This window comes from Thalassophryne amazonica, chromosome 4 (genome assembly GCF_902500255.1).
Source record: "Thalassophryne amazonica chromosome 4, fThaAma1.1, whole genome shotgun sequence".
Lineage (NCBI taxonomy): Eukaryota > Metazoa > Chordata > Actinopteri > Batrachoidiformes > Batrachoididae > Thalassophryne > Thalassophryne amazonica.
The window spans coordinates 1,961,607-1,986,653 of NC_047106.1; the positions used below are offsets into that span (position 1 = coordinate 1,961,607).

The 25,047-nt window shown below is 41.6% G+C and overlaps 1 protein-coding gene across 1 annotated transcript in view; it reads left to right on the plus strand.

The window, feature by feature from the left end:
* Positions 1–1,685, plus strand: part of LOC117509347 (coagulation factor VII) — a 146,568-nt gene extending 144,883 nt beyond the window's left edge. Inside the window, exon 10 of the mRNA XM_034169017.1 lies at positions 1,368–1,685. Coding sequence (XP_034024908.1) covers positions 1,368–1,610 — 243 coding nt within the window. The 3' untranslated portion in view covers positions 1,611–1,685. The remainder of the gene's footprint in view (positions 1–1,367) is intronic.
* The last annotated feature ends 23,362 nt before the right edge of the window (positions 1,686–25,047 follow it).

The window sequence follows — 25,047 nt, forward strand, 5'->3', positions numbered from 1 at the left end:
GAAACTGAAAGGCAAAATAAGGAAAATGCTTAAAAAGGCGGGGAGTCTGGGGGGGGGGGCTCCGTCCCACCAGAAGCTGGAAGGTTTTTGCCATACTAATACTCCCCTGAAGCATTTACTCAAAATAAGTCTGAAGAACCTAAATGACATGGTGAGATGCTGACAAAATTCACTTGTTCATATCCACGACATATGCATATTAAAAAAACAAACAAACCCAGAACTCCCATAATGCATTGCTGCAATGCATTATGATAGTGTGTCTGCTTTAAAAGACAGCGTGTACATGCAAACCTTTACTTTTTAAGTGAAAATACACTTATGGAGTTACATTTGTGTCATTAATGCCTCCAAATGCACACAAATAGTCCGTGAATTGCACACGTGTTTTGTGATCCACAAACACAAACACAATTTCCGATTTGTAACTTAGTTTTTACAAATAGATGTGCATTTGTAAATATGTCATTTTTTTCCATTAAAAAAACACAAAACAAAAAAATTCACAAAACTGTAAATTCTGTTTGTGAAGTGTGACTCAGCATGCTCCTCCACATCAAAAGGAGCCAGCTGAGGTGGCTCAGGCATCTTTTCCGGATGCCCCCTGGATGCCTCGCTGGAGAGGTGTTCTGGGCACGTCCCATCGGGAGGAGGCCCCGGGGAAGACCCAGATCACGCTGGAGGGACTACGTCTCTCGGCTGGCTTGGGAACGCCTCGGGGTTCCCCCGGAGGAGCTGGGGGAGGTGTGTGTGGATCGCGAGGTCTGGGCAGCTTTGCTTGAGCTGCTGCCCCCACGACCCGACCTAGGATAAGTGGAAGAAAATGGATGGATGGACTCAGCATGTTGCGATATTTTCACTTTGTAAAAATGACAGTTGCTGTTAATGTGCCTTGCATTTGAGATGTCTTTGCAGCAGCCGACAGCGTTTAAAGACACAAGTGTTGCATTGAATCTGCTCAGAAGCGTCTGTGATGCTAAAAGTCGCTGACAGTGTGCCAAGTCAATACTGAAAGTTAGCACTTAGCTGTAACTTGTGCTATTTTTTTTCTTAGGAGTTTATCGGTTTAGCGTTATAAAAGCTAACTTTTCAGTTAGCTGATTAGTGGCTATGGAAGCTAACTTTTTGGTTAGCTGTGCCCACCACTGTCTATCTGTAAATAGTTCTTATTTAAGAGTAAACATACAAAACCATGAACTTCAATTATTGTCCAGATATTGATGAACTAATGTCACGTTGAGGCTCCTACAGCAGGTTTCAAAATGACATTCAAATAACAGTGCTTGACGTGATTTATGTGAACATAGCAACATTAATATGTAGCACTCGTGTTTGGTTCTAATCAGCGGATTGTCTGTTTCTTGCAGGTGATCACAGACAACATGTTCTGTGCAGGATACCTGGAGGCCAGTATTGACGCCTGCAGTGGAGACAGTGGAGGACCCTTTGTGGTCTACTACAGAGGTACCTGGTTTCTGACTGGTGTGGTGAGCTGGGGTGAAAAATGTGCTGCCAGAGGGAAGTACGGCGTCTACACCCGCCTGGGGAACTTTCTGGGCTGGATCCACGACATCATGGAGCAACATGACAAGAACATCACCGAGAGCTGAGCCAGAAACCAAAAGAGCCATCTGAGCTTTCTGGTGCTTGTAATAGAAAACTTATTTTTGTTTTTGTGTCCATTTATGCAGAGTTGGTTGCAAAGGTTGTGTACAAAGGAAAGTTAATTAATGGAACTTTCATCCTAAAATAGACTGAGCTTCCAAACTGGAAAAAACAAATTTGCTTCCTTTTGAGACCAAACTTTAAAAAAAAAAAAAAGTAATGAAATTTGGTTCATATCCATGAGCGGGAGCACATCACCACATCTACCATATCACAGAATCACCTCGGGTCCTGGATGGCCACCATCCAGGCAGACAACCGGTCCATTCCCACATCTATAAAGTAACCAGATGGAATGTGGGTGTGGCCTTGATCTTTTCCCACCACTGGGGTCGTCAGCACTGAGGCTCCACAGTGGATACGCTGAGTGAGGAACCAGAGTGTCTGGGTTTGTCTTTGTCCTGGATCCAGACTTTCACTGACTTCCTGGACTCATCCATCAGAAGGGTCTCTGTCTGTGGTGAATGTGTTGAACTTGTAGAGACGTTCACTGATCTCAGCAGGGATCTTCATGTCTCTCTGGGTCCTTGGGTCTTTGAGATCCAGTGCTGTCTGAGAAGATCTTATGGAGTCATGAGGTCAAAGGTGTTTGAGGGGGATGATATCTTTGCAGGAGAATGAGGTCCTTAGGGTCCTTTCTGTCTTATTGTCTGGTTGTCACAGTTGGACTCTACTGTAACTACTGACCCAAGGATGTCTTTGGTCCAAGTTCTCCGTGGAGGATCCTTGAGTCCTGCTGGACTGACTTTGTGTCGAATGAACAATTATGTCGCGAGACTCAGATGAGGAGGATCACTGACACTGTGAGGGAACGTCAGCAAACACATTTTGTCAAAACACAATCCAGGACACAGGTGTCTCAGTGTTCAGGACCCCAGCAACAGGAGGTGAATAGTAATAATCATCATTTCCTTTATTTGTCATTGTACATACATACCAGGAAATGTGTCCTCTGTATTTAACCGTCCTAATTACAGTTAGACACAATCCAACCACTAGGGGCAGTGTGCAGCCACAGTCCGGCGCCCGGGGACCAACTCCAGATGTAGAGACGCTGCTTTGGTCAGAGGCAGAGAAAGGAGCAGACCCTAAATAAACATGTCTTTGATTGTGGGAGGAAACCCACACAGACACGGGCAGAACATGCAAACTGCACACAGAAAGGCCGGGAAGCGATCCCACGACCTTATTGCTGTGAGGCATCAGTGCTAATCACTAATCACTAATCCACTGTGCTGTCCACATGCCACTTGGACAAGGACACAGCCACGTGTCACCTGGCTGCAGCAGAAAGATGGTCACTTTGGAGGAGTGAGAATGGACTAGCTGTTTGTCTGGGTGGTTGCCATCCAGGGCCCAAGGCAGGTCGAAAGTGTGGTGGATGTTGTGATGTGCGGCACCTGCGTGTGCACCCAGACCTGACCCGTCATTTTAGCCTTTTTTGTGAGATATAAAATGTACATTTCTGTCAGTAGACATGGTTATCTGTCTGATTTGAACTTTGCATGTTCAGACTTTTCCATGACCACATGGCTGGGAACATCTTGACTGGAGGAGACATCACTGATGCTTTTCATAAAGTGCAGAGTGAAGCAAGAATGTGTTTTGGCCCAACAGTGTTCCCACAAGACCTTGGAGCCGTTTGGAGACCTAATAGATGACCCAGAACTGACTGTTTAATGTGTCCAGATTGAGCTCCTGCACCAAAAGCAGAGGTCCTGTAGGTGTGTGTCGCCTTCTGTCCTTGTTTGAACCCCGATGACATTGTGGCCCACATTGCTCCAGCTGTTACATCCTTTGGCCTCAAAATTAATGTTACAAAGACAGAAGTGTGACATCAACCTTCAGCCCACCTCAGGAACACTGAGGAGACAAACGCAACTGTTCTGGTAAACCAGGAAACACTGAAGACCACAGGCGCCTTCACATACCTGGGAAGCACAGTGACCACCACCAACTCTGCTGACCTTGAAATGGGTCATGGGAACCAAAGCATTTGGTGCCTTGCAAAAATGATTGGTCATGCAGTGACATTTAAAACTCTCCATGAAGATTAAACTTTAGAATGCTGCGGTGCTGGGAGCGAGCAGCAAAGCGGAGCTCCTGGACGAGACATGATTTTGAACACTTCAGAGATGGTCTGATACAGCTGAAACAGTACGACCAGAGAAGTAATGTCACTGCATGAACTGTGGGCAAAGACACCCAAAGACAGACGAGGTTTGCAACCTAAATCCCAAAACTTAGCCGGGACCGGAGTCCAGCTGTCCGGACAAGATGGCGGACGGCAAGGAGATAGATGGTCTGGTAGCCAAAATAAGTGAAGGAGTATTCACCAAACTCAGTGCAAGTTTGGATACGAAACTCGACCAGCGAGCTAAGTCAGTGAGCTCGATGTGCAAAAAGATAAAAGCTGTTGAAAAGCGAGTTGGGGATGCGGATCAGAGAATCTCCGACATGGAAAACACTGTGTCACAGCTAGCAGCTAAACTTGAGCACACTGAGGCACGGCTAAGCGAGGCCATTAACTGGCGAGAAGACCAGGAGAACAGGTCCAGACGTAACAATTTCAATTCAGTTTCAATTTATTTTCATTTACAGTGAGGAAAATAAGTATTTGAACACCCTGCAATTTTGCAAATTCTCCCACTTAGAAATCATGGAGGGGTCTGAAATTTTCATCTTAGGTGCATGTCCACTGTGAGAGATACAATCTAAAAAAAAAAAAAAATTCAAATTCACAATGTATGATTTTTTTAAATAATTTATTTGTATGTTACTGCTGCAAATAAGTATTTGAACACCTGTGAAAATCAGTGTTAATATTTGGTACAGTAGCCTTTGTTTGTAATTACAGAGGTCAAACGTTTCCTGTAGTTTTTCACCAGGTTTTCACACACTGCAGCAGGGATTTTGGTCCACTCCTCCATACAGATCTTCTCTAGATCTTTCAGGTTTGGAGTTTCAGCTCCCTCCAAAGATTTTCTATTGAGTTCAGGTCTGGAGACTGGCCAGGCCACTCCAGGACCTTGAAATGCTTCTTAAGGAGCCCCTCCTTAGTTGCCCTGGCTGTGTGTTTGGGGTCATTGTCATGCTGGAAGACCCAGCCATGACCCATCTTCAATTCTCTTACTGAGGGAAGGAGGTTGTTTGCCAAAATCTCACAATACATGACCCCATCCATCCTCCCTTCAATATGGTGCAGTCGTCCTGTCCCCTTTGCAGAAGAGTACTCCCAGAGTATGATGTTTCCACCCCCATGCTTCACGGTTGGGATGGTTTTCTTGGGGTTGTTCTCATCCTCTAAACATGGTAAGTGGAGTTGATTCTAAAAAGCTCTATTCTGGTCTCATCTGACCACATGACCTTCTCCCATGCCTCCTCTGGATCATCCAGATGGTCAATGGTGAACTTCAAACGGGCCTGGACATGTGCTGCCTTGAGCAGGGGGACCTTGCTGCCCTGCAGGATTTTAAACCATGACAGCATCATGTGTTACTAATGTAATCTTTGTGACTGTGGTCCCGGCTCTCTTCAGGTCATTGACCAGGTCCTCCTGTGTAGTTCTGAGCTTTCTCAGAATCATCCTTACCCCACAAAGTGAGCTCTTGCATGGAATCCCAGACCAAGGGAGATTGACAGTCATCCTGTGTTTCTTCCACTTTCTGATAAATAATCATAACAGTTGTTGTCTTCTACCAAGCTGCTTGCCTGTTGTCCTGTAGTCCATCCCAGCCTTGTGCAGGTCTACAGTTTTGTCCCTGGTGTCCTTAGACAGCTCTTTGGTCTTGGCTATGGTGGACAGGTTGGAGTGTGATTGATTGAGTGTGTGAACAGGTGTCTTTTATACAGGTAACAAGTTCAAACAGGTGCAATTAATACAGGTAAAGAGTGCAGAATAAGAGGGCTTCTTAAAGAAAAATTAACAGGTCTGTGTGAGACAGAATTCTTGCTGGTTGGTAGGTGTTCAAATACTTATTTGCAGCAGTAACATACAAATAAATTATGAAAAAAATCATACATTGTGATTTCCGGATTTTGTTTTTTTTAGATTGTCTCTCACAGTGGACATGCACCTAAGATGAAAATTTCAGACCCCTCCATGATTTCTAAGTGGGAGAACTTGCAAAACCACAGGGTGTTCAAATACTTATTTTCCTCACTGTATATAGCGCCAAATCACAACATAGTTGCCTCAAGGCGCTTCACACAAGTAAGGTTACTAACGTTACTTACTAATTAACTTTACTAACCTCCAGAGTAACAGTTGTTAGGAAAAACTCCCTCTGAGGAAGAAACCTCAAGCAGACTAGACTCAAAGGGCTGACCCTCTGCTTGGGCCATGATACAGACATAAATTACAGAACAATTCACAAAACGAATATACAGGAAATGCTGTTGGTTCATATCCAGGAGTGGGAGTACATCACCACATCCACCATACCACAGAATTGCCTCGAGTCCTGGACGGTGGCCAGACAACCGGTCCATTCCCACATCTATAAGGTAACCAGATGGAATGTGGGTGTGGCCTTGTTCTTTTCTACCAACTGGTAGAAAAGATCAAGGCCCTACCAAGGACTACCAACAGTGGTGGGCACAGTTACGATAATCCGATAACAGATAATTATCGAAGATAATGTTTTCATTATCGGATTATCTTTTTAGATAACTTTAAAAACCATTATCAGACTAATTATCTTCCGATAAATTTTTGTCCAATAACTTTTAGACCGATAAAGTAGTAAACAAAGCTGAACAGCGGCAAACAGTTTAAAATTAGTTGAGCACCTACCTGTTAAAAGTTTCATAACAGATGTATAGTTCTACCCTCTGCAAACAGAAGAGAGTTGCTTCCAGGAGAAACTGCTCTATCAGCAGGTAAAAGAGAATTGGTCACAATAAAAAAAAAACATTTCCTTTAACACCATACTGATACTCTGCCAGTATCACCCAAGTCATCCAGAGGCATACATTTTTAACTTATGATTCAAATTTTAACCAAACTAATTTCGGACAAGTTATTTAAAATTACTGTCATGACTGAAGTTTTATGAAGTGAAAATATCAGATATATGTTTTAGTTTTAAAGTAATGTGCTAATTAAGGTTTTAGTGAGCACATGCTGTGCCCAGCAGTGCATTATGGGTAGGATAGGGTAATCTCAGTACGTTCATGACAGGACAAATGCATTTCAGACACTCTGTTCAGGCTCCACGGACAACAGCATTAAACTATAGTGCCTAAAACTCTCGTGAATATATTCTCTGGGTTTATAGACATTGTTATTGTATTTGCATTTGTTAAATTCCATGCATCTTAAATGTAGTAGACACAGATTATCTGGAATTTTGTTTTGGCAAGTTTTCACGGTCTCTACTGCCATCTACTGGTCAGTAGTGTTCATGGCAGTTCATGGCAGTATTCGTCCTGAAGCTGGGCAGACACTGTATGATATTTTTAATCACTGTACTCGGTTTCAGTTCAAACTGTACCACAGAACCGCACGGTGTAAAAGTTCAGAGCGCACGATTTATGTTCTCACACACATTGTACGTTCAAAAACCACACGTCGAATTCGTGTTTTCAGAAGCAAAACGTAAGCTTTTTTTCAAACTTAATTTACAAAATCTGTCGATGGGAGACATCAAAGTTTAAAAACAAAACAACAACAACAACAACAACAAAAAACATTACAAGACAGCTCTGCAGTGTTTGCACAGGCACAGTGCAAGCGGTTGGACACTTGTAGCTCTTCAGCAGCAGGATACCCTCACGACGGCCGACCAGAATAATATCAAACAGGTTTGATTTTCATTCGACCGTACGATTGGCGATCAGGAGGTGGTCGTGAGATGTTAAACACAGCTCGTTACTCCATGTACACTACACGATGGAGGACGCGAGATTAACCTGAAACTCGGTCCAAAAAATTATTGCACGAATGAAAAATCATCTGAAAAAGGGCCAAAGCTCACACAGTATAAAGCCAACATTTATGTGTCAAGACAATATTGAGTGCACGTTTACAACATCATCAAACGTGCGCACAACATCATAAAACGTGCTCACATTCTCTCCACATGCAAAACATTTTGCGATGACACTTCCAGGGCTCTGTAAAAATGCCTGTTTTTACAAATAAAAAATGGAATATTTTACAAAAGCACATTTATCTGTAAACACCAACACATGACACACATCACATTAACGTGTTGATTTACATAATGAATGACTCAACCAATCAGTGTTTAGCAGAGGCACTTTTACCCAGAATCCTTTGCGATCTGTCTGTGTTTGTTACAAAACCTCAGAATTAGTGCATTATTCAACATTAAAAGATATATGTTACATTTTAAGTTTGTACAAATGACAGAATTGACATTAATGGAGTTATCAGTAGTCACACCAAACCATAAGTCAGCATGACTTTATTTTCCAAGACCTCCGCCTGACCGGAATGTTGTGAGTGGTGGAGAGTTGGCTTTGTGGCTGCTCTCAGGGTGCTTCTGTAAGTTCCGATACATTTTTGGGTGGTTTATCATTTTATCTTTATCAAAGATAACTTTTCAGTTATCTGATTATCTGTTATCGAAGTTAATTTTTTGGTTATCTGTGCCCACCACTGCTTACCAATAGGTAGGACCCTCCTGTCCTACCAATAGGTAGAACAGGAGGGTCCTACCAATGTACCAGATGATTTAATACTAACAGAAAAATTATTTCAGATTCTAACACCTTTTACAGAAATACAATGACTTTTAGCAGTAGTTCAAATCTTTGTTTTCCCAACTTAATTTATCAGCAATAAAAATGCCAAGAAAATTAGTTTCAGATACAATTTTTATTTCAACATTGTTAAAAGATAAGCTTCTATCTAAATTCCTGGGCTTATTTCCAAATATAATACACTTTGTCATACCAAAATGAAGTGACAGTTTAATAGAATCAAACCAATGTTTAAAATTTAGTAAGTCCCTCTCCATCATTTTCAAAAGTTGTCCCAAATTGTCCCCACTACTGAATACAGTCACAGATAAACAAAATACAACCCCTGGCAAAAATGATGGAATCACCGGCCTCGGAGGATGTTCATTCAGTTGTTTAATTTTGTAGAAAAAAAGCAGATCACAGACATGACACAAAACTAAAGTCATTTCAAATGGTAACTTTCTGGCTTTAAGAAACACTATAAGAAATCAGAAAAAAAGATTGTGGCAGTCAGTAACGGTTACTTTTTTAGACCAAGCAGAGGAAAAAAATATGGAATCACTCAATTCTGAGGAAAAAATTATGGAATCACCCTGTAAATTTTCATCCCCCAAATTAACACCTGCATCATATCAGATCTGCTCATTGACATTGACCCTATGCCATGACATTGACCCTATGTGTCTTTTTGCAAGGAATGTTTTTGCAGTTTTTGCTCTATGGCAAGATGCATTATCATCTTGAAAAATGATTTCATCATCCCCAAACATCCTTTCAATTGTCCAAAATATCAACATAAACTTGTGCATTTATTGATGATGTAATGACAGCCATCTCCCCAGTGCCTTTACCTGACATGCAGCCCCATATCATCAATGACTGTGGAAATTTACATGTTCTCTTCAGGCAGTCATCTTTATAAATCTCATTGGAAAGGCACCAAACAAAAGTTCCAGCATCATCACCTTGCCCAATGCAGATTCGAGATTCATCACTGAATATGACTTTCATCCAGTCATCCACAGTCCACAATTGCTTTTCCTTAGCCCATTGTAACCTTGTTTTTTTTCTGTTTAGGTGTTAATGATGCCTTTCCTTTAGCTTTTCTGTCTGTAAATCCCATTTCCTTTAGGCGGTTTCTTACAGTTTGGTCACAGACGTTGACTCCAGTTTCCTCCCATTCGTTCCTCATTTGTTTTGTTGTACATTTTTCGATTTTTGAGACATATTGCTTTAAGTTTTCTGTCTTGACGCTTTGATGTCTTCCTTGGTCTACCAGTATGTTTGCCTTTAACAACCTTCCCATGTTGTTTGTATTTGGTCCAGAGTTTAGACACAGCTGACTGTGAACAATCAACATCTTTTGCAACATTGCGTGATGATTTACTCTCTTTAATGAGTTTGATAATCCTCTCCTTTGTTTCAATTGACATCTCTCATGTTGGAGCCATAATTCATGTCAGTCCACTTGGTGCAACAGCTCTCCAAGGTGTGTTCACTCCTTTTTAGATGCAGACTAACGAGCAGATCTGATGTGATGCAGGTGTTAGTTTTGGGGATGAAAATTTACAGGGTGATTCCATAATTTTTTCCTCAGAATTGAGTGAGTCCATATTTTTTTTCCTCTGCTTGGTCTAAAAAAGTAACCGTTACTGACTGCCACAATCTTTTTTTTCTTGATTTCTTATAGTGTTTCTTAAAGCCAGAAAGTTGCCATTTGAAATGACTTTAGTTTTGTGTCATGTCTGTGATCTGCTTTTTTTCTACAAAATTAAACAACTGAATGAACATCCTCCGAGGCCGGTGATTCCATAATTTTTGCCAGGGGTGGTACAATGGACAGACTTTGACACCAAACTTATATCATTAACATACAACAAAAACAGCACCAGGCCAAGGACTGACCCTTGGGGCACCCCACATGTGATCCTCAATAATTCAGAATTTGTCCCTACAAAATGGATACACTGATACCTATTACATAAATAACTAGCTAACCAATCCAGGGCTAATCCTCTAATGTTGTACTTCTGTAATTTGTCCAATAATAAAGTGTGATCTATGGTATCAAATGCGTTCTGTAAATCAAAGAAAACCCCTACAGTGTATTGCTTCATCTCTATTGCATTTATAACTTGTTCAAAAAAAATCAATTATAGCCAGATAAGTGGTGCAACTTTTTCTAAAACCATACTGTTGTTCACGAAGTATACACTAAGATATAAATCATTCAACCGCTTTACAAATATTTTTTCCAAGATTTTACAAAATTATGATAACAAAGACATTGGTCTATAGTTTGAAAACACATATTTGTCACCAGATTTAAACAAAGGTATCACCTTAGCTATTTTCATTTTAGAAGGGAATTTCCCAGTCATTAGTGACAAATTGCAAATATACAACCCCAATTCCAATGAAGTTGGGACGTTGTGTAAAATGTAAATAAAACAGAATACAATGATTTGCAAATCTTCTTCAACCTATATTCAATTGAATACACCACAAAGACAAGATATTTAATGTTCAAACTGATAAACTTTATTGTTTTTGGAATTCTTTCCCATTCTTGCTTGATGTACGACTTCAGTTGTTCAACAGTCCAGGGTCTCCGTTGTCGTATTTCATAATGCGCCACGCATTTTCAATGGGCGACAGGTCTGGACTTCAGGCAGGTCAGTCTAGTACCCGCACTCTTTTACTATGAAGCCACGCTGTTGTAACACGTGCAGAATGTGGCTTGGCATTGTCTTGCTGAAATAAGCAGGGACGTCCCTGAAAAAGACGTTGCTTGGATGGCAGCATGTGTTGCTCCAAAACCTGGATGTACCTTTCAGCTTTAATGGTGCCATCACAGATGTGTAAGTTGTCCATGTCATGGGCACTAACACACCCCCATACCATCACAGATGCTGGCTTTTGAACTTTGTGCTGGTAACAATCTGCATTGTCTTTTTCCTCTTTTGTCCAGAGGACACAATGTCCATGATTTCCAAAAAATTTGAAATGTGGACTCATCAGACCACAGCACACTTTTCCACTTTGTGTCTGTCCATTTCAAATGAGCTCAGGCCCAGAGAAGGTGGCAGCATTTCCCGATGTTATTGATGTTTGGCTTTCGCTTTGCATGGTAGAGTTTTAACTTGTAGATGTAGTGACGAACTGTGTTAACTGACAATGGTTTTCTGAAGTGTTCCTGAGCCCACACGGTAAGAGCCTTTCAATTTCAATTTGTTTTCATTTATATAGCACCAAATCACAACAGAGTTGCCTCAAGGCGCTTCACACAAGTAAGGTCTAACCTTACCAACCCCCAGAGCAACAGTGGTAAGGAAAAACTCCCTCTGAGGAAGAAACCTCAAGCAGACCAGACTCAAAGGGGTGACCCTCTGCTTGGGCCATGTTACAACATAAATTACAAAACAAATCACAGAAACAATTCACAAAGCAAATATACAGGAAAAGCTGTTGGTGCACAGGACAGGAGGGTCTCCAGCACAAATACAACTCCCATCTCTGGATGGAGCTGCACCTTAAACAGAGAGAAAAAAACAGAATCAGGCATCAAAAAGACAAGAAATACAGTATAATTTGTCAGCATTAAGCAACAAGAAAAACAGAAGAAATACTAAGGTGATCGCCAGCCGCTAGCCCTAAGCTTCACTAAAAGACCCAGACTTTAGGTAAAGTTGAGGCCATGGCACAAAACTATACCAGTGTGCTAGCCATATGAAAGGGAAAATGGGTACGTCTTAAGTCTGGACTTTAAGGTCTCCACAGAATCTGACTGTTGTATTGATGCAGGGAGATCATTCCACAGAACAGGGGCACAATAAGAGAAAGCTCTGTGACCCACAGACTTCTTATTCACCCTAGGGACACAAAGTAGTCCTGCACCCTAAGAATGCAAAGCCCGGGCGGGTACGTAGGGTTTAATTAGCTCAGCTAGGTAGGGAGGTGCCAGTCCGTGAACAATTTTATAGACAAGGAGCAGAACCTTAAAATCTGATCTCACAGGGACAGGAAGCCAAAGAGACGCCAAAATGGATGTAATGTGGTCAAACTTTCTGCTTTGTGTCAAAAGTCTGGCTGCAGCATTTTGAACCAATTGGAGAGCCCTAATGCTGGACTGCGGTAAACCAGAAAATAGAACATTGCAGTAGTCCAATCTAGAATAGATAAACACATGAATCAGGGTCTCAGCATCAGCCATAGATAGGATGGGACAAATCTTCGCTATATTTCACAGGTGGAAGAAAGCAGTCCTCGTAATATTTCTAATGTGGAGGTCAAAGGACAATGTAGGATCAAAAATTACCCCAAGGTTCCTCACTTTGTCATTGTGATGTATGACACACGAGCCTAGGCTAAGCATTAACTGGTCAAATTAATGCTTTACACAATGATGTCAGTTTAAATGCACTGCCTCCTGAGGGATCAAAGGTCATGGGCATTCAGTGTTGGTTTTCAGCCTTGCTGCTTACATGTAGAAAGTTCTCCAGATTCTCTGAATCTTCTGATTATATTATGGACTGTAGATGATGGAATCCCTAAATTCCTTGCAACTGAACATTGAGGAACATTGTTCTTAAACTGTTGGACTATTTTATTCCAGCAGTTGTTCACAAAGTGATGATCCTCACCCCATCCTTGCTTGCTTGTGAACAGCTGAGACTTTTGGGGATGCTCCTTTTATACCCAATCATGACACTCACAATTAGTGTCCTCAGTTCTCAAATGCTTATTGAGTGTTGTTAGAAGGAAAGGTGATGTAACACACTGGTAAACATACCACTGTCCCAGCTTTTTTGAAACATGTTGCAGGCATCCATTTCAAAATGAGCAAATATTTGCACAAAAGTAATGACGTTTTTCAGTTTGAACATTAAATATCTTGTCTTTGTGGTGTATTCAACTGAATATAGGTTGAAGAGGATTTGCAAATCATTGTATTCTGTTTTTATTTACATTTCACACAATGTCCCAACTTCATTGGAATTGGGGTAGTAACTAAAAGGTTTAATAATACAGTTTTTTTTTATCAAAAACATACTAAAGTTATGACAGTCAGTTATGACAGTGATTTTTTCCCCCTTTAATGTATGAACAATGTTGATAATTTCGTTTACATCTACTTCTTTAATATATATTGAATCCAAAATAGTATTAATTAATTTGCTGTTATCCATAGAATGCATTTTACATGTAGCACCATGGCCTCAATTTGCCCTAATTAAATAAATACAATAACGCTGTCTCAACGAAAACCTGAGTTTTTAACTGCAGACAAAAGACTGTGTTTTCCCTCTCAGTTGAGAAATTCTTAAGTCATCTGGAGATCTTCAGATAAGTTTGGAGATGTCCCTCGATGGTCCAACACTGCTTTGCAGAGGCAAAACAAAACTGTAATTCAAAGTTCTTCAAAGGGGAGCACTCGCCTTTTATCGGTTAAACTCTAGTCATTATGAATTACATGACATTATAATTGCTTCACATCAGAATCTGAAATTGCCCAGGCCTGAAGAACCCACTTTATGGTCCCACACTAAGGCCAGAATCTCTCAAGACTGCAAAACGTCCCCCATGATAACATGTGATCATAAACTTTGTCTTGACAAGCAGCTATTGTATTTAGTTTAAAGCAAAGGAAAAGACCTTTGGTTTGAAATAAAAATAAGATCAGGATTTCTTTCATTATAATGTTTGTTTGTATTGATTATTCAAACAAAATGTTTTGCATATAATCATTCCAGTTTATTGAAATGTGCTCATTTTAACTGATATGTGTGTAAGTGTGACCTTTCTGCATTATCTAAAATGTTGATGTTGAAGTATTCTGTTTTAACCAAGAGGATGTGTTTAAGTGACAATGAATAATGTGCATCCATTCCAGTGTCTGAGAACAAATAGTTACCAAAATTGTTAATGTGTTTAAATAGTTGAATCATTTCTGTCTGCCCTCTTTTGAAGACATGAAGCTTTCTGTGAAGTTACACACCCCAAATGGGTGGAGTTTGGTGACATCATTCCCCCTTTAAAAAGTTAGAACAGAGTCTTCTCGACCCTTCTCCCCGCTCTCTCTTGGAGCGCTCTGCAACTCTTTCTTTCTTACCTCATGCTTGATTGTTATTTTTGGGCCAAGGCCCATTGCTAAGCTAAGCTAAGCTACCACGTGGCATTCATTCATTCTTTACTTTTGACAAACCTGAGACGTTAAGGTGCGTCAAGTCTTTTGAATTTTTAAAAGAACTTCCGAGCTGAGCTTTTCAAATTAAGAGCAAATTTACAGAAAAGCGATTTTTCCTTTTCATTATAATTTTTCAATGCTCTTAAAGTTTTACTTTTTTCTAAATTCACAAAGACTTTTAATCTGGTTCCAACCAACTTTTTAAAAAGCTACTAGAAACCATTTTCAACAAACACCTTCTACCTCTGGGTTCCTGCAAGCTGATGACAGAGCTGATTTCAAACAAGCAGCCAACCTGTCGGTACCGTCAACCGACAAAGCCGTTGGGATCACTTGGGGAAATGCTGAGTTAACCCCTCCAACCCAAATGAGCTACAGACGTACGGATGGACAGAACCGCTCGAACCGCCTCTTCAACAGCAGCTAAGTGACCCAGTTCAAGGTTCCAGGAAAAACGTTTGTTGTCAATGGATACAGGTGGCTCCTTTTTAAACATATTCATGCTTGTTTAATATTTTTCTTAATAATTGGCTTCAAAATTCATCACTAAATTCCAATCAGATTTATTTACTTAAAGTTTTAACCTTTATCTCTCTTTCTTCCAACATCTCATGAGTTAGTAAGAATTGTGCCCATAAATGAACTTATTTAATCAGTCCATAAAATGCCAGTAAAACGTTCATTTCTTGTAGAAATTGTAAATAAATAAATAAATATTTCTGCTGTGGTTCATTTTGTGTTCAGAAGGAAACTCTTGGTCAACCGTATCGTGTGAATTCATGACTTTCAGATCAGAGACTGACTGAATTAAATTGAGACTGATTAATTCATTTGAGACGGATAAATTAATGAATGTTTAAATTATAGTACGTATGCTTCAAATAGATGGTGCCCCGAGTAATAATTAAATAATAAGTATTAAACCCTAAATTGTTCATTATTTTGGTGACTCATCAGATGGGCCTAACCCAATCTAATTCAATTTGGGAGTTTAACTACTTATTCACTATAAATTGTTACATTCCTCTGGTTTCCCGTGTGTGGGCGATTCAGTAATAAATGATTATCATCATTAAAAATCATTTTTTTATGGTGCCCTGGTGTGAGCCGATCGCGTTTTATTCCATAAATAAATGCTACATACAAGATACAATTGAATTTGATACATTTTTACCCACGTTAAGAAAATAATTATTGAAATGATCTGCAATAACTTTGTTTTTTTATGGTTTTACCAGTGTATAAAAATAAGATGGGTAATCTTTAACTGCTTTTCTCTTGATCATCTTCTTTGTCTTTCGGCTGTTCCCGTTAGGGGTCGCCACAGCAGATCAATTGTTTCCATCTCACCCTGTCCTCTGTATCTTCCTCTGTCACACCAACCACCTGCATGTCCTCTCTCAGCACATCCATGAACCTCCTCTTTGGCCTCCCTCTTCTCCTCCTTCCTGGTGGCTCCATCCTCAGCATCCTTCTCCCTATATACCCTGGGTCCCTCCTCGGCACATGTCCAAACCATCTCAAACTCGCCTCTGTGACTTTGTCTCCAAATCGTCCCACCTGAGCTGTCCCTCTGATATGTTCATTCCTAAACTTGTCCATTCTTGTCACTCCCAAAGAGAATCTCAGCATCTTCAGCTCTGCCTCCTGTCTTTTTGTTAGTGCCACCGTCTCTAAGCCGTCCAACATAGCTGGTCTCACTACTGTTTTGTAAACTTTCCCCTTCACTCTTGCTGATATTCTTCAGTCACAAATCACTCCTGCCACCTTTCTCCACCCACTCCACCCTGCCTGCACTCTCTTCTTCACCTCTTTACTACACTCTCCATTACTTTGAACAGTTGACCCCAAATATTTAAACTCATCTACTTTCACCACTTCTACTCCTTGTAACTGCACTATTCCACTGGGCTCCCTCTCATTCACACACATGTACTCAGTCTTGCTTCTACTGACTTTCATTCCCCTTCTCTCCAAAGCATATCTCCACTTCTCCAGACTAGACTCAACTTGCTCTCTACTCTCTCTACAGATCACAATGTCATCTGCAAACATCATAGTCCATGGGGAGTCCTGTCTGATCTCATCTGTCAACCTGTCCATCACCACTGCAAACAAGAAAGGACTCAGACCTGATCCTTGGTGTAATCCCACCTCCACCTTGAATGAGTCTGTCATTCCGACTGTGCATCTCACCGCTGTCACACTATTCTTGTACATGTCCTGCACTACCCTAACATACTTCTCTGCCACTCCAGACGTCCTCATACAATACCACAGCTCTTCTCTTGGCACCCTATCATAAGCTTTTTCTAAGTCCACAAACACACAATGTAACTCTTTCTGTCCTTCTCTGTACTTCTCCAACAGTATTCTCAGAGCAAACATTGCATCTGTAGTGCTCTTTCTTGGCATGAAACCATATTGCTGCTCACAGCTCTCACCTGTTTTCTAAACCTAGCTTCTACTACTCTTTCCCATAACGTCATGCTGTGGCTGATCAGCTTTATGCCTCTGTAGTTACTGCAGCTCTGCACATCACCCTTGTTCTTGAAAATAGGAACCAGCACACTTCGTCTCCACTCTTCAGGCATCCTCTCACTTTCCTAGATTTTATTACACAATCTTAAATATTAAATATTAAACAACCATCCTATGCTGTCTAACGACACTCTCTCCTGCCACCACCTTATAGTCTCTGATTTCTTTTAGCTTGCATCTCATAAAGAATGTAGTCCACCTGTGTGCACCTTCCTCTACTCTTATATGTCACCATGTGCTCCTCCCTTTTCTTAAAGTAGGTATTCACCACAGCCATTTCCATCCTTTTTGCAAAGTCAACTACCATCTGTCCTTCCCCATTCCTATCCTTGATACCATATCTACCCATTACTTCCTCATCACCTCTGTTCCCTTCACCAACATGCCCATTGAAGTCTGCTCCTATCACCACTCTTTCATGCTTTGGTTCACTCTCCACCACCTCATCTAACACACTCCAGAAATCTTCTTTCTCCTTCATCTCACAACCTACCTGTGGGGCATATGCACTGATGATATTCATCATCACCCCTTCAATTTCCAACTTCACACTCATCACCCTGTCAGACACTCGCTTAACCTCCAACACACTTTTAACATACTCTTCCTTTAAAATGACCCCAACACCATTTCTCTTCCTGTCCTCACCATGGTACAACAACTTGTATCCATCGCCGATGCTCCTGCTCTTACTTCACATCCACTTGGTCTCTTGCACACACAATATGTCTACCTTTCTCCTCTCCATCATATCAGCCAGCTCTCTCCCTTTACCAGTCATACTACCAATATTCAAAGTTCCACTCTCATTTCCACCCTTCTAGTTTTCTTCTTCTCCCGCTGTTTGTGGAGATGTTCTCCTCCTCTTCTTCGTCATCTTACTATATGCTGACTGATATCAGCAAAGTCTGTGAGAATCAGTTTACAATCTAAGAGAGAGGCTCATTGATCTGGGTCAGTCATGGAATTACGCAAAGCTACTAAAGAAGTGAAAATGGTGCTGGAAAAGGCCAAGAGAAATTATGCAGGGAAAATAGAGGAAAAGATGGCAAATAAAAATCTTGGATCTGTTTGGTCGTGTATGAAAACGATAGCTGGGCTTCAGGAGCCCAAGTCCAGATCCATCACCTTGTTGAGGAACTATCAGACAGATGTTGAATTTGCAAATGCTCTGAATACTTTTTACACAAGGTTTAATATCTCAGATTACAGTTCAGAGATTAAGGAAATAAAGCATAAAGTGAAAGACAGTCAGCACTTTTTTATTTCTCAAAAAGAGGTAGAAAAATCTTTTTGTGCCCTCAAACCAAAAAGTCAGGGCCCTGATAATGTTTGCAGTTGCCTATTAAAAAACTGTGCTAAAGAGCTGAGTCCTATTTTCCAATTTATTTTTAATATGTCTCTGGAAATGCAAACTGTGCCAAAAGTGTGGAAAGATGCTGCTGTTGTCACTGCCACCAAAAATTGTACTCCAAAGGTTCTAAATGACTTTAGGCCTATAGCTTTGACGTCCATTGTCATGAAAACCTTTGAGAAATTGGTGAGAACTGAAATTATTAATCAAATAGGTGCCAACTTGGACCCTATGCAATTTGCCTATAGGCCAAATAGAGGGGTCGAGGATGCCACAGTCACTTTAATGAACTTACTTTTCAGACACCTTAAAGGGAAAGGTGCACATGCCAGACTTTTATTCATTGACTTTTCTTCTGCTTTTAACACAATTCAGCCCCACATTTTAGCCTCAAGACTTTTAGAACATTTTAATCTAAGTTGCAATCTTGTGGGCTGGATTCTGAGCTTCCTCACTAACAGGACACAAAAAGTTAGAGTAAATGGGGTCTTGTCTGATCAGACCCAGTCCTCCACCGGGACACCACAAGGTAGTGCTATCTCTCCACTTTTGTATATTTTATACACTGATCTCTGCAGAAGTTGGAGGGATAGGAGGACTATTCTTAAGTATGCAGATGACACTGTTATTGTCAGCCTGCTACAGGACAATGAGGTTGGCCACGGTCCTGTTGTAGATGATTTCTTGGACTGGTGTGAGAAGTCTTTTCTACAGATGAATGTATTGAAGACTAAAGATATGGTCATTGACTTTAGGAAGGGTTCCCACAAACATGGAGTAACTCTCCTAAAAGGTCAGGCTGTAGAAACTGTGAGCACCTATAAATATCTGGGTACTGTTATTGATGACAAACTCACTTTTGAGTCAAATTGTGAAGTGGTGTGTAAAAAAGGTCACCAGCGCTTGTTCTGTCTTAGAAAACTTGGCATCCTTTCACATTGACAAATCACTGTTAACTATGTTTTATCATTGTTATATCAAATCTGTTTTATCTTTTTGTTTGGTGTCAGTTAAAATTTGTCAGTTAAAAACTAAAACAGTCTGAATCAGATTGTAAAATGGGCGAGCAAAATCATTGGAGGAGAGTCTCAGCTGTATCCAGTCTCTCTGTACATGAGGCAGGTCCAGAGATTGGTTGAGGCCGTTCTAAAGGACGCCTCACATCCTCTTTTTGATCAGTTTGAACTGCTCCCTTCAGGACGGAGGTATAAAGCTCCTTTCTGCAGAACTAAGCGCTACAAGAGCACTTTTATTCCTGCTGCTATTAGTGTTCTTAACAGATGACTTTGAATGTATATTTAATTCATTTATCTGCTATTTTGCATTGAGATTGCACACGCTTTGTGACTTTCTTCTGGGTGCCATGCTATTGGCCTGTACTTGCACTGCTCATTGTATTTTTATATTTTTTATTTTTATTATATTTATGGTATTTTTTATCTGTATTTGTGTTATGTGATTGTTATGAATGGAGTGACTCACTGCCAAACCAAATTTACCTTTTGGTACAAATAAAGTAACCTTGACCTTGATATGCACATATAGTAAACGGGTAGAGATATTCCCTGTTAAACATGCTGATGTTCTGCCAGTGACAAAAATTGTCTGTATTGTTATAATACCAAGACATGTGATACCTGAGACATTATACAGTGATAATGGCTCACATTTTGTAAATAAAATCATTCAACATTTAACAGATCACTTGAGAATAAATGCAAAAACACACTGTGTTTATCATCCTCAAATGTTGTGTGGGCCGCCAGAAGAGGAGGTACTGCTGGCCCACCACCAGAGCGCGCCCTGCCTGAAGTGCGGGCTTCAGGCAGGAGAGGGCGCTGCCGCCATGGACACAGCCGGGAGTGACAGCTGTCACACATCAACTCATGACAGCTGTCACCCGTCATTTCATCACTCCATAAAAGCCGGATGTCATCTCCACCTCGCTGCCGAGATATCATCTACCTGTGAAGGTAATTCTCTGCTGTACTGAAAACTGTGTCATAGTCTGAACTCTTTTTGCAGCCGCTTTCCTGTGGTGTGCCTCATCTGCTGGATTGGCGTTTGGTGTGAACAGCGACGGCTTCGCTTCACACCTAAACCAGATAAGTGGTTTAACAGGAGCTGCATGAGTGTGTGATCAGAGGTGGAGGTGACTTTCCACCTTCTGACTGTTTTTGTTACTGGGTGTGCACACACCCACATCTCACTGTGCTCCTCGCCAGCAGTACCAGATCCGACAGTCGGGGACGGTGATCACCTGGGAATTCGGGACTTGGCGGCTCCAGTATTCACCAGGTTCTGTGGCGGTGGAAATCGTGTGGTTCCGGCTCTTCTCAGGACAGACGTCTTCTATCCTCGAGCCTGCCCACACGTCACCTTTGTGTATTGACTGCTATCAGATTCTGAGATTGTCTGTATAGTCGTTGTGCACATTCACAACATTAAATTGTTACCTTTTGGCTCATCTATTGACCGTTCATTTGCGCCCCCTGTTGTGGGTCCGTGTCACTACACTTTCCCCAACACTCAAAGTGCAGGTTAGTGGAAAGAACAAATAGGGCAATGAAAAGTAGGCTCAGAAAATGCTTGGAAGAAACAGGGAAAACTTGGGCTTGTTGTTTAGATTTGGTGAAATTATACATGCATATAACACCCAGCTTAGAGACTGAACTTACGCCATTTGAAATTCTGTACGGCAGGCCCTATAGGTTACCAGACTTACAGAAAATAGTGGGGCCTGTTAGTGAAGATGAGGGATTAGATGATTATATGAGACTAGTGTTGTCCCACAAGAATATTATATTATGCTAACAAGATACCAGACTCTCCTGTTTCTGTGCAGGACCCTGAGAATCAGATCCAGATTGGCGACTGGGTGCTAATAAAGACCATTAAGAGAAAGAACTGGTCATCTCCAAAGTGGGAGGGTCCATTCCAAGTGCTGCTAACCACCCCCACTGCAGTCAAAATTGCAGAGAGGTCATCTTGGGTGCATCTATCCCACTGCAAAAGACAAAGATATCTGAAAGACACTGAACTGGACAAGGAGGATGACGTGTAACAGTGTCGGCTGACAGCCTATATGGGTCCAGCAACGGCTGGAAGCGCATCTGACAACTAAGAGAGGGTGACCAGAGTCTGATCAGAGAACAAAGATAAAGATAAAGTTGAACCAGATAAGACACCCAAGCACATCCAGGGTCCTGAAGAAGACGAGAAACCAGCTAAAACTGAGGAGAATCCTATCAACACAAACCAGGATAAAAAGCAGACGGACTACTGCTTGAAATAGAGCAAAGAAGCAGGCAAGACCAGACCAGGAAGAGAAGCAGACGAACCTGATTCTTTGAGAACAGGAGATGAGAAAATCCTGTTCCATTCCTGTGTACCTGTGTTTAAGTAATGTCAAGAACAGGACACGGGACGACTTGCCATCCATCAATTGTTATGTTCTCCACCCCCCTCCGAAATTAAGCAAACAACAAAGAGTTAAGTAAATTAGATCAATTTATTTTGTTGTGAACAGCATATGAATGCTTCTAAAATGTCAGTAGTGTGCTTGTCTACCTTCTTAGTGTTTTTGGCATCCTTGGAGTTCAATATTTCCACCAGTTCTTCCTCTGTGAACTCAGTAAACCTCGCTGGCAGACGATTTTCTGCTGTTGTTGACATGTTTGTTGCCATTTTTTCAACCAGCGTCTGTCAGCTAGTTCCTGACCTTCGTATGCCGTGCTCTGATTGGCTAGCTGTTGGCAGTAAGCTCTAACGCTATTGGTCAGTGGGAACCGATCCAATATAACTTTTGGTCCTAGCCTTTTTGGATCCTTTTGGATCCAACATAACTTTCTGGCACCAAGCATGCCAAAATACAGGTAAATGATGGACAGAAAGGCTAATCTGTGATTGGCTATTGCAATCTGAGTGGAGAACATAACACATTATTGTACTTCCAATTGTGGCATGCTTTACATACACTGATGATAGTACAGATTTATGCATCACATCTGAAGGGAAACAACATAAAAAGAGTTCCTGATTCCCTCAGTCCCCAATCCCAGAATTGCTGGACTGAGACCCTGAACTGTCACCTTCAGTCCCTATGCCCAGAACTGTTGTTTGTCTTAATAAAAGCTGCAAGGGGCAAGTGTAACGGAGGCCAGCAGGTGTCGCTGTGCAGATGTAGTTAGTAAACCTCACTCCCAACAGCTCAAAAGGATTCTCTGGTCACAAGGCCAGAGCCCTGGGTTTTAGCCTTCTGGTTAGAGTCCGACTCCCATTCCGGAGATCGTGAGTTCGCGTCCCGAGGGGAGCGAATGGGCGGAGTCATAACAACACAACACAGAGTGCAGCCGCTACACAAGCAAGCCCTCAGAACAGATGATGGCACAGAGAGGGAGGGGTCACCTGTTCTCCTTGCTAGCAAGAAAAAGAATTACAGTCCTGTGTGGTCTTTTCTGTGATTAATGCTTGGGTTGTCAAACAGGTTTAACCCTGACACTGTCACTCCATGAAACGCAGCAATGTGAATTGAACCTAATAAATGAGTGGTCAGAGACCACCGAGGCAAGAGGGAAAATGTCGATGTTCGTGACAGCAAGGCCATGTGCAAGAACCAAATCCAGGGTATTTCCACTAATGTGCATCGAATTCTGAATGCATTGCTGGTATCCTAATGCTTCCACAAGTTCCATAAATGATTTGCAGAGGGGATCAGAGGGCTTATTTATATGAATGTTAAAGTCACCAATAATCAAAATGTTTGAGATGAATGCACCAAATTCATCAAAGAATTCAGATTATGGGCTGGGAGGCCTATAAACAGTAAGGTAAACCTAGATTTCTAAATAAAAGCAACAGCCCTACCACGAGACATGTGACTAAATGTATACGCCGGTGGGCAGGCCTCATTCAGAGTAAAGAACAGCTGTGGGTTTAAGCCAGGTTTCACATAACCCAATCATGTCCAAGTGAGGATCCATAATTAGATCAGTAATCAACAGGAATTTCGAAGACAGTGATCCAATGTTAATGAGACCCAAACTGAAGACTTCTGTGGGGTTGACAGACTGACATCTTTGAACAGGTCTAAGTAGCTTAAAATCCACTCCACGTTTTTCATCCAGTGCCCCGAGAGCAGCCAGCAACCTCTTTCCCTCATAGAATAGTCTCCCCTTCAATATTAGCTCATCCCTGTCCCTACAGACTTTTAACACTAAAAGGCCAAGAGAGCAGATTTGAGTCTGCAGTGAAAATCCCCCCAAAGTTTAGCATATGACCAACCTCCTCCCTTTGTTGAGTCCCCGTGTGGTTTGTATAGCCTGCACATGTAATAACATATGGAGGCTGACACAGGTTTCAGCAGAGAAAAGCAGCCTATTGTTTCTTTGGAATGTACCAATTAACACTTGAATGCAGTTTCACTTCGGCAACAACCTCCTCCCTTTGAACTCTCACTGAGCTGAGAGTTCAACCATAAATAAAGGATGCCTTTCACACAGACCCCAGATTTTACAATGTCACAACCAATGCAATCAAGTAGGATCAGCGCTCAGGAGGCGTAAGCAATGCTACAGAGGATGTCGGACTGTGAATCTGATGGTGGAAATGTGGGCGACTTTGTATTTCAGAATGAAAACGTCGTCACCAATTCTTCAAGTGATGAGGATGCAACTGCTCTTGCACCAGTAAATCCTCCCCTCCAAAGACGCACCAGGAGAAGGGCGGTCAAGTATGTGATTGAGCAGGACAGTTCAAACACAGAGCAGGACAGTTCAAACACAGAGGCTACATCGGATGAGGAGGAAGATACAAAGCATGGCAACCCCCCTCGTAGCAATAAACAAAAAGTTGCTGATTTGAGCATGAACACCTGGATCCACAGAGAAGGCGAAAGATGGAACTGTTTGGTTCCACTGCAACGTTGGAGACTGTTCTGTTCATGAAACTCCACAGACAGCATTCAGTGGATCTGGAGGGCCAACAGAGTTTGCAAAAAGCAAAATCACGACTCGCTTTCAAAGCTTCCTGTGTTTGGTGGATATCAGCATGTTGTTGACCATCAGAGACTGTACAGTCCAGGAGGGATGCAGAACAAACCCCAGCTGGCAGATGAACGTCTATGAGCTGATAGCGTTCCTTGCAATCCTTTTCCGAAGGGCTGCCAAGGGTTATGTTGGTGCCATGCGATTCATGTGGGCCAACAGATTTGACAACTGTCAGAGTTGTAATCTGTAAAAAAAAACAACTCCGTTAACTAACACAGAGAATGATCACGCTAGAGATTGAATTTCATTTTCTGATCAGGGAGAGCAGCATGACCCCTCGTCACTGTCCGTCAGTCAGCTCTGAAGGGCCCGCCCACTCTGCCCCTGAATTTATTTGCACACAGACATATTACAAAACAATATACAAGGCACAGCTGCGTTTCTTCAGTCAATTCATTACAGCGCCAGCCTCGAACTAGTGTACAGGCTGTCTTATTCTCTGCTCAAGGCCGAAATATTAATCTGTGCTCGACAAAAACATAGCTCTAGCAAAACAGTCTGCGCATTCATTCACCAACAAATGTTACTTTTCTCATGGGAGC